At 40.7% G+C, this 12,653-nt stretch overlaps 1 protein-coding gene across 1 annotated transcript in view; it reads left to right on the plus strand.

The window, feature by feature from the left end:
* Positions 1-308: 308 nt before the first annotated feature.
* LOC117375315 (ubiquitin carboxyl-terminal hydrolase 43-like) overlaps positions 309-12,653 on the plus strand; it is a 105,905-nt gene continuing 93,560 nt past the window's right edge. Inside the window, exons 1-2 of the mRNA XM_055223784.1 lie at positions 309-908; positions 11,693-11,836. Coding sequence (XP_055079759.1) covers positions 309-908; positions 11,693-11,836 — 744 coding nt within the window. The remainder of the gene's footprint in view (positions 909-11,692; positions 11,837-12,653) is intronic.

Raw genomic sequence — 12,653 nt, forward strand, 5'->3', positions numbered from 1 at the left:
CATACCCACGCACGCACACATACACACACACACACACACACGCAGAGACGTCACGCCGCGCGCTCCCTCGTGCGCACATGACAACGCACCGTGATCTCGCGCTTTGACCAAGAAGAAAGTGCAAACCAGGACGGACACAACCGGGACTGGACGGAACAAAACAGTCTGGTCCGTTGTTTTTGTTGTTGTTTACGTTTTTCATCCCGGTTTCGCCATGTCACCACTTCTAAACCGCTGTGACGCGCGCTGGCACCCGAAAAGTCGCCAAAATTGACAAGCTCGTGAGACTGTCAGCGAAATCCAACACCATGGATAAGCAAAACGAAGCGAGGAGCGATCTGACGCCGACTAAAGACGACAAGTGCAAAGATAAAAAGGCGAAACCGGGTAAGATTTTCCGTAAGAAACCTCTCAAATCCGTCGGGAATTTTATGAACCGGGTTTTTAAGAGTTTGGGCACTTTTGGACACTTTTCTGACTCGCAAGACGCAGAGGATGACGATGGAGGATTTCGGAACGGTACCAAATGCACCCTCAACGCGAGCGTGGCCAAAACCGACGCGCAGGTGCCGTGGGGAGCGAGGAACACGCCGAGTACGTCTTCGTCGATTTGCACGGGACGGGAAAAGCTGTTGTTTCAGTACGGAGATAAGACCCCCGGGGTGCTGGGGCTTAAAAACCACGGGAACACTTGCTTCATGAACGCGGTGGTGCAGTGTTTGAGTAACACGGATCTGCTGGCAGAGTATTTGGGTTTGGAGAGGTACAAGTTGGATCTGACGCGAGTTAACGGGATGGGGAGTACCGGGCAGTCCGCGAGGAAGGGGGAGGTGACGGAGCAGTTGGCGGCGCTGGTTCGGGCGCTGTGGACGTTGGAGTATACGCCGCAGCTGTCCGTGGATTTTAAGGTACGTGGGTGTTCTACAGGTGGGTTAGATAGGACAGGGGTTCTCAAACAAGCTCTGTGTAACTTTTTAGTGAGGTTTCTCCTTGGAGATATTGCTGCTTTGGCTGGAATATTTCACACAGTCTGGCATAGGGAAGGAGCTCGGAGTAGAGCCGCTGTTCCTCCATTTCGCGGGGAGCAAGCTGAAGTGGCTCAGGTTCCAAATGCCTCCTGGACGTTTTCCTAGGGAGCTGTTCCGGGTATGTCCCACCGGGAAGAGGCCCCAGGACAAGCTCAAGGGACTATGTCTCTCAGCTGGCCTGGGAACACCTTGAGGTCCCACCGGAGGAGCTGGAGGACACGTCTGGGGTGTGGGAAGTCTGGGAGTCCCTGCTTAGACTGCTGCCCCCGCGACCCCGCCCCGAATAAGCAGCAGAAAATGGATGAACAGTCTGGCATTAAACGTAATGAATCTATCTCCACGACAAGCAGGCGACGTCACCCGGCCAAGTGACAGGTCAGATCTGTGGAGAGGCGACCCCGCTCACAGTGTTTTCAAGACATTTTTAAGCAATAACACTCAAACCGAATACATGCAAGATAGAGATAGATAGTTTAATGCCATACTGTGAAATAATTCAGCAAAAGCAATAATAATATCTCCATGGAGACAAGCAGGTGACATAGAACCTACACATCAACAAGTAATAATCCATGATGCTCCTCCATGTTTTCAAAAGTCCAAACACCTGCTTGTTTCCATAGAGATGTTTTTTTGCCTGGAATGTTCCACGGCATGGCATTAAACATCTTCATGGAGACGCCACCAGGCCAAGTTTAAGGTTAGATCTGCAAGATGAGAATCAGTTTGTTTTCTTTTTTTTAATAACAATCATACACAATTGAATAAATGTAAGAGAGGTAATCTTAATGCCATACTGTGGGACATTCCAGATGAGGTACACTGCACATTTAGTTTGTACCATGTGAAATATCAAGACCAAACTAGTTAAAATAAATTGGAGCCATGCATCACTGATTACTCTTTTGACTTTATAATTACAGTCCTGTTTTGCTGGTTCCTCAGAGTGACTTTAAGTTGCTCCTTTTGTTGAATCAGATCACACATAATCACATGTTATTTAGTCATTTGGCCATAATCACCAGTGTGTAATGCGTTTAGCGGTCCTCTGACATTTAGGGAGTATAGTCGTGTATTTTAAAGGCTCTTTACAGGCCACACACGGAACCAAAACAAGCCTGGACCTTTTCGGCGCATTTTATCAACTTCATTTAACTCGTAAACATTCGTAGATTTGATCCAACAGCGCAAAAGAACTTAGCTAAAGATACACTTCATAACTTTTTTGGTGTCCCCCAGCTACTTGTCTCCATGCAGATGTTATTGCTTTGCCTGGAATGTTCCACAGTACAGCGTTTTTATAATTACAGGTGTTTTTTTTGTTGTGTGAATCTGTGTGATAAAACATCATTTGATATATTGCTGAAGTAAATTATACATGATAAACGATAATATTGAAATAAATGCATGCCACTGACACGAAAAAGCAGACCCAAGAGCAGATTTAAACCACGCAAACTATTATAAATCTACAGTATTGGTAAAAAATCATGAGCTGCAATAAATAAAACAGCAGAATGAAACATGTTAGTAGTTAGTCTGCATCTGTAATGAGTCATAGAAGATATTTATTCAACCTTTTATGGCTTAAATGTTAGCCAAAAAATACCACAAATTTTCCAGTAGTGCAAATAATTTATACACCCGATGACAACTGAACCCAAAAAAATACTGTTCCAGCTTCATATATTAAACGATAAGTCGATATAGTCATTACTGTGACAGGTCTAGTAATAGTTATTCACTTTATTCCATAAGTTGCCGTGTGCGCCGCCATCGTCATTTGGGTTGTATTAGTTTGCATGGGCAGCAAATAAGTCTGTAAATAAGACTGTAAAGCTGTTTCAACGCCTCCAGAGAATCGGCACATTGTTGATTTGTTGGTTACATGAACGTTGTTGGTTACATGAATGTTTTACACAGATCAACACTGCTTTATATCAGATTTTAGCAGCAACACTTTTCTCAAATTCTCCATAGAAATTAATGAAAGTAAGTGCAGTGTAGTAGCATTTAGAGGCAAAGTGGGAGCGGTGGAATAAGATCAGTAGGAAAGATATAGTGACATATGTTTTTTGTGATATTTAGTATTAATATATATAGAGAGCAGTAACCACCCAACCTGAAGGCCGGAGGATTGATTCCTGCTCGAAATAAGTTCTTTTGTTGTGTCCTTAGGCAAGACACATTACCCATCTTTCCTAGTATGAATATGGTGTCGGGTGGGGCTGATGGCTCAGATTGGCAGCCTCGATTCTGTCAGTCTGCCCCAGGACAGCTGTGGTTACAATTGTAGCTTATCACCACTGAGTGTGAATAATTAGTAGTGTAGTAGTGTTTAAGTATGTGATGAGGGAACACTGTTATAACATAAAAAGCTTGTAAAAAGTAGATTTTACCTGATATATGTCTGATTTTTACAGTCTTAAAAGGTTAAAGTCTTAAAGTTAAAAATGTGAACAACAGGACTAGTTCATTTTAAAATGTTAGGAGAGCGGTCCAAAGTTATTCCTCACTTACCTTTATGCATTTAGAGCTTCCTAATTATTCACCATGATGAGTTTGTAAGTGCTTTTCACAACTTTCAGAGGCCAGAGAATAGGTTCAGCAACAACTAGGATGCTACCCATGCACTTCCTGTTTCGGGGAGAGTAAAATGTTTTGTAATTTGATGCAGACAGCAGACATTTATCTCATTTTTACCCTAAGAGCTGCATTAGCAATATATCTGTACTATGGCAAAACAGTATTTACCTGATTACATGAGAAAAAAAAATGGATACAGACTCTTTAACTTTCTTTTCTTGTAATTTTCATAAAAAATCTGTTACACAATCATCACTAACAAGTGCAGTGGTGTTAGCATTGTGGAGTTGATTTGTTTGGACAGAGGAGATTCAGTGGACGTGTCCCGGCAGAGGAACAACAGAGAAAGAGGAGGAGAGGCGGAGGAAGAAGAGGCAGAGGAGAGGGCAGTGTACCAGAGAGCGAGCCCGGTCAGAAGTCCCTCAGGCTGGGCACATGCACGGCTCTAGCGCACACACTGTTTATCTGCTGCGGAAGTGAGAATGGGGTGAGACGGGCTAACATGAAGCAGGGGAAACTGACTGCACACAATGGAGTAAGGGCCCATGTCACACTGTGTTCTGATCTATGTTATAATGTTGTTTCCTCATCACAAACATAGAGTTGTGTTTTGCTTCATTCACACATCTTTAACACACAAACCCTGCAGATTTAGGCTCTAGGTATGTTTTTGAGGAGGTAACAGCATTATAACACGACTCACAGCTCACAATATTCAGTTTTGTGTATAATGTGTAACCTTAAAAGTCCAAATTACTGTTTTTATTGCTCAAAAGTACCTTGAAAAACATGCATTATTACTAGAAATGGAACCCAGGATTTTTCAAATGGGTGAATAAAAAACAAAACACAACTCTAGGTATGTTTTTTGAAGAGGTTACTGCATTATAACATGGCTTAAAGTCACAAGAATCCCTTTTGTGTAATATAGCCCCTTTAAAGAGTGAGTACTACACGTTATGGAGTAATATTTGCCAACACGTATTCAGATCACCATATTAACTTTTATTGTTTTGAAATGGTGTAATCGCCAAACGCAACGTATTAAAATGTTTAATACATTTAATTTTTGATGCTCTGAGTCCCACCTTTCCTTTGCTCTCCATGCTAAGCCACTCCCCCTTCAGAACGCTATCACAACACAATCAGCATGTCGCAGATTGTCTCGTGTGCTAATTAAACTACTGGCTGTACTGTTGCAAGATTAGTCAAGCATGCATGGATGACAGATAAAACCACAAGCATTTTTCTGATGAGGGACCGTTATAACAGGACAGACAGCTCCAAAAAGTTACAGCGAACAACTACTGGCATGCTAACCACGCTATTCCTCCTGATGATCAACAATAAACTCTTTTTAATTAGATGCAGACAGTACAAATCAGACTTATTTTGTTCTCAAGAGCTGCTCGTGCAATATATCTGCACAAATACAAGGGAAGACATTGGGAAGACATTACAAAGCAGATTGACCAAACATTGCACATTGGAGTTAGCATGTAGTGCGACTTGTTTGTGGTGTCGGACGCGCACTCAGACTTTGTGATCACACAGGGATCAAAGGTCATCTGTGTGTTCCTCTGTGGAGGGAATTGCATGTTGAGTAATAGTGTGCGCAGCTGCTCTGGTGGAGGGACCGTGGAATAATCTTCAGCTTTAGCGTCAAGAACCAAACAGGAAATCAGAAGGCTGTACTCGGAACAGTGCAAAGATTAGCCAGCAAAAGATCACACTGGATCAGTTTAAATGCACAATATTCATCGATTTGTAGTTGAGAAATATTTCACTGATTAAAGGTGCACTGTACAACTTCTGTGGTGAGTGTCTGCTACCTGCTTGTCTCCATGGAGATGTGATTTCTTTTACTAGAAGGTTCCCCTATATGGCATTAAACTAATCCCGCTAAGAGTCAGAAGCCTGGAGTTAAATAAACGCTAGTCAGTTAAGTTTACACTGCGCTCCAAATTACTATGCAAATGATATTTTTGTTGGATTTTGCGAAATTGTCAATATGAATGACAGTCATCATTATTTTCAAGTCGTCAACCTTTAGAGAATAATTCGAATGTCACTGACCTCCCGATGATAACAGAATTTTATCAAAAATAAAAAGTTAAAATGCTCTGTTACAAATGATTATGCACAACAGAGTTTCAAACCATGTTATTGTTGCAAAGAACTGAAAATGGTAATCTGTTCATTTTTCAATTAGACATAGCACATTACTGAAATCAAAAGCTATTTCAATCAAAACATCTTAACAGGTCAAGTTACATTTTATCATAGAACCTCTTATTTGATAGGATTCACAATTCTTGCATCCATAGGACTTGTGAGTTTGTGGAGAGTTTCTGCTTGAATTTCTTCACAGGATGTCAGAATAGCCTCCCAGAGCTGCTGTTTAGATGTGAACTGCCTCCTGCCTTCATAGATATTTCGCCTGAGGATGCTCCAGAGGTTCTCAATAGGGTTGAGGTCAGGGGAGGATGGGGCCACACCATGAGTTTTTCTTCTTTTATGCCTATAGCAGCCAGTGATGCAGAGGTATTCCTTGCAGCATGAGATGGTGCATTGTCATGAATGAAGATGATTTTGCTACGGAAAGCACGGTTCTTCTTTTTATACCATGAAAGAATGTGGTCAGTCAGAAACTCCACATACTTACAAAGGGGCTGAACAGCTCTCTCCCCATGATTCCGATCCAAAACATGACTCCGCCACTTCCTTGTTGATGACCACTCCATCCAGCTGTCCATCCAGGGTTGCACAGCACTCATCAGTGAACAAAACTTTGAAAATTAGTCTTCATGTAGCTGTTTCTGCTTGTGAGAATTGGTTAAGGGCGGCCAAATAGAAGGTTTCTGCATAACTGCAAGCCTCTGGAGGATCCTACACCTTGATGTTCGGGGGACTCCAGAGGCACCAGCAGCTTCAAATACCTGTTTGCTGCTTTGTAATGGCATTTTAGCAGCTACTCTCTTAATCTGATGTATTTGTCTGGCAGATACTTTCCTCATTGTGCCTTGATCTGCACAAATCCATGTGTGCTCCAGATCAGCTACAAATCTCATAATAGTACAGTGATCACGCTTATGTTTTTGTGAAATATCTATGGTTTTCATACCTTATCCAAGGTATTCAACAATTTCAAGCTTTTCGGCAATAGAGAAATCGTTTTTCTTTCCCATATTGCTTGAAAATGATGGTCTGCTTAATAATGTGGAATGTCCTCAGTAGTTTTTCTTTAATTGGACTTACCTGGTAGACTAATCGGCACATGTGTCTGAGATTGATTTCACTGACCCAAAGAGCCCTGAGACACAATACCATCCATGAGTTTCACTGGAAAACAAAATAATTACCTTTATGACCCCTAAACAGAATTATTCATAATAGTCTGGAACGTGGTGTAATGCCATACTGACACTGACAAAACAGGTTGAACTATAATTTCCAGAGACAAGCAAGCAGCAGATTCCTCACCCAAAAAGTTACATAGCACGCCTTTTAAAAATAATCTGAAAGTATTGTTTACTGATTAGTTTTATTTGTATTTTTTCCATTTTTCCATAGCAATATCAGCTGTCAGTGAAGTAAGAAAGGTGTTCTTGGTAGAGCTGGTTAGATCCACTGATCCACAGGTTGGCGGTGAGATTTGAGCTCCCACAGATGAATGATGTTGTTGTGTCCTTAGGCAAGACACTTAATCTCCCTCTCCTCCAGTCTCTGTGTACACTGGCGTATGAATGTGTGTGTGGGTGGGTGAGTGTTTCCTTGATGTAGAGTGTTTTGAGGGCCTTGAAGGTGGAAAAAAATGTGTGTATTTACCATTTAAAGGGCTGGTACCTGATTCATGGTTTTGAGCCAAATGTGCACAGCTAGCAAGCAAGTTGTTGTTAGCGTTACTATGATGTCAAAATTTCACTCTGGTTTCTGAAAGTTGTTAAAAGCGCTTACAAACTCATCATGGTGAATTATTAGGATTCTCAAAATTGGAGTAAAGTGAGGAATAACTTTGGACCCCTGCAAACTGTTTAAACTAGTTCTGTTTTTAAGGCAGTAAAAATCTGGTATATAGGTTGTTTTTTTTCTTTTTCAATGAAGTAATTGTGGTTAGTTACTGGTGCCAGGACGCTTGTCAGAGCAGCCTGTAGTCTGAACACTGCAGCTTTCACACAAGATGACTGATGAAAAGATGTGATGAAAGGCCAAACTAGCAATTATTTCAATGGGTCAACAATACTTGAACTGTGCAAACTCATGGAAATGACCTAAAAACAATATTTTCTTAGTACCTGCAGTTGTTTTTTGTGTCATTTAAGTGATGCTGAGTATTCCTATCCCCCATCTTGTGATATCATTAGGGGGTAGTTAAGAAAGTACTCCTCTGTGTTTTTAAAGTCCACACTCATTCTACGTTGACCTCAAATAGCCTTTACTACAATACATTTCAGGCAAATAACTTACTGGAGAGTCATTGTTTTTAACTTCATTTAAACATTTCAGAATTCACAGTATTGAGAGTAGATAGTGTCCTTGGAGAGACTTTTAGAATAGTTGTGCACGCAGCCATTTTGATTCCATTAATTATGAGGAAGCTAGTAGGATTTGTGATGAAATTAAACTAAAATGTCGCTGTTTTGGCTCTATTTGCTTCGTCAATAAACTACGCAAAACGGTGCTAAAAGCTGTAAGCTCTGTTACTCACATGAGGTCAAGCAGATGTCAGTTGCTTGACATTGGATTTTTGAATGTTTACAATGTTTGGAGGATAACGCTAGCTGCCCCATTGAAAATACATTACAGTTAACGTTCCATCTGGTACCGGCATTTAGAAACACGGCTTTCTGGATCCGTCCTACTTTTACATCATTCTGAAACGCGTTGAATACAAATCTGTTCAGCATATCATATCATATCATAGGATCATGTGAGCTGTGAGGGATCAGCGTGTCCTTCGTCCTCAGGTCAGATGATTGAATGCAGAACAAACAAATCCTGCTGGATTCTTGGCACCGGGTCACATTCCTGCACCACCTGTGGCTCGTGGACTGGAGTGTAGCAAGGACAACATAAACTATCAGATTTACTGTTAAATTTGCTTTTTTAAACAATCAAATTGAACTGGAATTGGCCTCACTGTGCGTAGTTGTGTTACCATGACTGAACTCAACGGAGCGACTACAGGTGTACGTTAGAAGTGTTCTGTTCTGGTGAATGTTTATTTTACCCCCTGAGTAGCTAGCTGCCTGCAGACAAGTACTAAGAATTAAGTTACACAATACGTGGGGGGAAAAATGTGAGAATATTATGCAAAATCATGTTTTTGGAGCTTTTTACTGTGCTATAACGTTGTTCCCTCATCAAAAACCTGCTTGAAGAGGTTTTAGATGTCATTCATGCATGTTTGAGTAATCTAGGGATCTTTCCTGGATGCAATTAATACCTTATTGAAGTGTAATACCTCCTCTTTAACCAAGACTCAACCAAGGTCAAAACCATGATTAAGGAGGATTTATTTGGGGCTATATATCGCCTAAAACAAAACCTTTTCAAACCGTCATATTTCAGATCAGAACGCATTTAATTTGAATTTCTTGCGCCTGCATGTGGTGGAGATATTATTGCTTTGTTTAGAATGTCCCCCAGTATGGCTTTAAACCTAGCTACCTTCATAGAGTCAAGCAGGTGATTCCACTTCGCCCCGTTACAGCTCAGATCTCTCAGTAAGAATACATGTTTTTCAAGATTTTTAAAGCTATACTGTGAAACATTCAGGTCAAAGCAAGTGTGACTTCATTATAATATTTCTAAAGTAAAAATAAAAAGAATTATGTGGTGAAACTACCAGCACAATTATCCAAAAAGTTTACTTGAGTAACATTCTATTGAAATTTAACATTTCTAGTACACTTTTACTCCTACTTGGGTAATATTTTAAAGTGACAGTACTCTTCCTTGAGTAAAAGTTGCGGTGACAAAAGCTTTATGTCGACTATATAAAAGAATTTGAGGATTAATGAATTATAAATCAGATGTCACGTCCCGGCACTACTACTTTGTACTTCTACTTGAGTAATATTATTTTGAAGTAACGTTACTCCTACTTGAGTAACTACTGGCTACTCTACCCACCCCTGACTATAATTTCATGATCGTGCGTGCAACTTTTTCACTGTTTAGTTGTAGTCTCGTTGTAGCATTACTATCACCTTGGCGACAGTAGACCTCACTAGCTGGTACTGAGTCAATATTTACCCGGTCTCTGCTGGTTCTTAATGGTTAACCACTCTGCCGCTATGGTTCACGTCTTTTCCCATACAAAAGTGCATACGCTGACGTCACTTGTGAGAAACAGTTAGCTAATCACCATTGCGCGGAGACGGCAATAACTAAAGCGGGGCCAGACGTTGGGTGCTTAGGATAATGGTAGTTATTATGGTGGTAATGATGGGATGGAGTAGCTCTGGGTCAGTGTGGATCTTTGCAGGATAAATAAACATTATAAGTGGTGTTTATGAGATCAGGTGGGAGAGGTAATGACAAGTCTCAAGAGGAGAGGAGGATTACGTCGGCTGCAGCGGGGAAGGTGCAACGCGCTGCTGCTGCTGCCTGTGAGAAGTTTACAAAGAGAAAGCACATTTAAGCCTATGAATATGGGTATGTTTGATAAACGCGAGCAAGGAAAATAATACACAATAGGATATTTTGGATTACATTTTTATTTATTTTTTATTTTTTTATGTACATAAAAAAGAAGAAAAAAAAACATGAAAGGGCCCATTAAAGGACTCAAAATACAAGCCCTGCATATTTAGGCTTTGTTCTTCTCTTAAACTGAAAAAACTCCACCTTGTGATGTCATGTGGAAATACAGGAAGTGCTCCACTGTTCACTAGAATCATTTGGATGATTTCAGCCCTGGAATTACCAATCTACTGAATTAAAGGTAAAAGAAGGAGGTGTTAACTTGAAAACTACCACTTCATGACATCACAAGGTGGAACACAGCTTTTTGAGCTTTGGAAATGTAGACAGACTAATAATGCAGAGATACTCAAATGTGTGAATGAAACAAAACACAATTCCACGTATGCTTTACAGGAGATAACAACATTAAAACATGACTTAAAGCTCACAAGAACCAATTCTGAGTAATATAAAAGTATATTTAGGACAAATATTGTGGGGTACTGGGCCAGACACAGCCTGCTGACTATGTAACTCTGTATGTTTCTGGTGGAGGTGTTTATCCCCTGCCCGCCTTTCTCCACAGAGATGTTATTGCTGTGTTTAAAATGTTCCACAGTATGGTATTAAACTTATCCATCACCATGAAGACAAGTTGATGATGCTACCAGGCCAAGTTACAAGTTAGATCTGTGGGAAAAATGTATGTTATATATTTATATTATATTTCAGGTATTATTGAGGTACAATAAGAACATCTGTAGTTTAATACATGCACATTACCTTAATACCATAGAGTATTCCACAGAAAGCAACAACAAGCATGTGACAGACCCTCCAACAGTACAGTCACCTCTCTACAGATCTCACTGGAGATGTATACATTTAATACCATACTGTGGAGCATTTCAGGCACAGCAATAGTATCTCTACAGAGACAAGCAGGTTTCAGACTTTCTTTCTCCATCAAAAGCTTTAAAATCACTGTAACCATTTCTGTTTTCCAGCGTTAAGCAAAATGTGTCTTGTTTGTCTTTTACAGATATATTGTATAAGCAGCTCTTGAGGTCAAAATAAGTCTGCTGTGTACTGTGTGCATCTAATTATAAAGTGTATAAGTGTTTTTATCCGAGAATCAAAATGTGGAAAAAATGTGTTGTTAGCATTACCGTGACAGCAAAACTCTGCTCTGGTCTCTAAAAGTTGTGAAAAGTGCTTATAAATATACTGTAGTGGATAATTAGGATGCTCAGAATACATAAGGTAAGTGAGGAATAACTTTGCACCACTGCAGACAATTTAAAATTAATTAGTTCTGTTTTTTCACATTTTTTAAGACAGTAATAACCGCTACAGCATGAACCAGGATTGTACCTTGTGTTTTTCAGACGATAGTGTCCAAGTACGGAGCCCAGTTCAGGGGAAACGCTCAGCACGACGCCCTCGAGTTTCTGCTGTGGCTGATGGACCGTGTTCATGAAGACGTGACACTGGCATCACACAACAACAACAACATCACTGCTCCCGCTCAGGTACGGAAAACAAACGTACCCTCATACAACAACCACAACATCACTGCTCCCGCTCAGGTATGGAAAACAAACGTACCCTCACACAACAACCACAACATCACTGGTCTTGCTCGGGGAAAGAAATCAAACGCACCCTTACACAACAAAAACATCACTGCTAATGCTCAGGAACAAAAACAAACATACCCTCATACAACAACAACTTCACACAACAGCGTCACAGGCATGGAAAACTAATGCACCCTCACACAACAACATCACTGCTCATGCTCAGGTACAGAAAACAAGTGTACCCTTAGACAACCACTACAACATCATTGGTCTTGCTCGGGTAAGGAAATCAAACGTACCCTCACATAACAACAATGTAATTGCTCCTGGTTGTGTACAGGAAACAAACGCACCTTCACACAGCAACAACATCACTGCTCCTGCTCAGGCACGGAATACAAACGTACCCTCACAGGACCACTGTAACGTCATTGGTCTTGCTCGGATAAAAAAATCGAATTTACCTTCACACAACAATAATATTATTGCTCCTGGTCAGGTACAGAAAACAAATGCACCCTTACACAACAACAACATCACTGCTCATGTTCAGGTACGAAAAACAAACGTACCCTCACACAACAACAACATTACTGCATCACAGTTGTGGAAAACCAATGCACCCTCACACAACAACATCACTGCTCATGCTCAGGTACAGAAAACAAGCGTACCCTTAGACAACCACTACAACATCATTGGTCTTGCTCGGGTAAAGAAATCAAACGTACCCTCACATAACAACAACGTAATTGCTCCTGGTTGT

This window comes from Periophthalmus magnuspinnatus, chromosome 8 (genome assembly GCF_009829125.3).
Source record: "Periophthalmus magnuspinnatus isolate fPerMag1 chromosome 8, fPerMag1.2.pri, whole genome shotgun sequence".
NCBI lineage: Eukaryota > Metazoa > Chordata > Actinopteri > Gobiiformes > Gobiidae > Periophthalmus > Periophthalmus magnuspinnatus.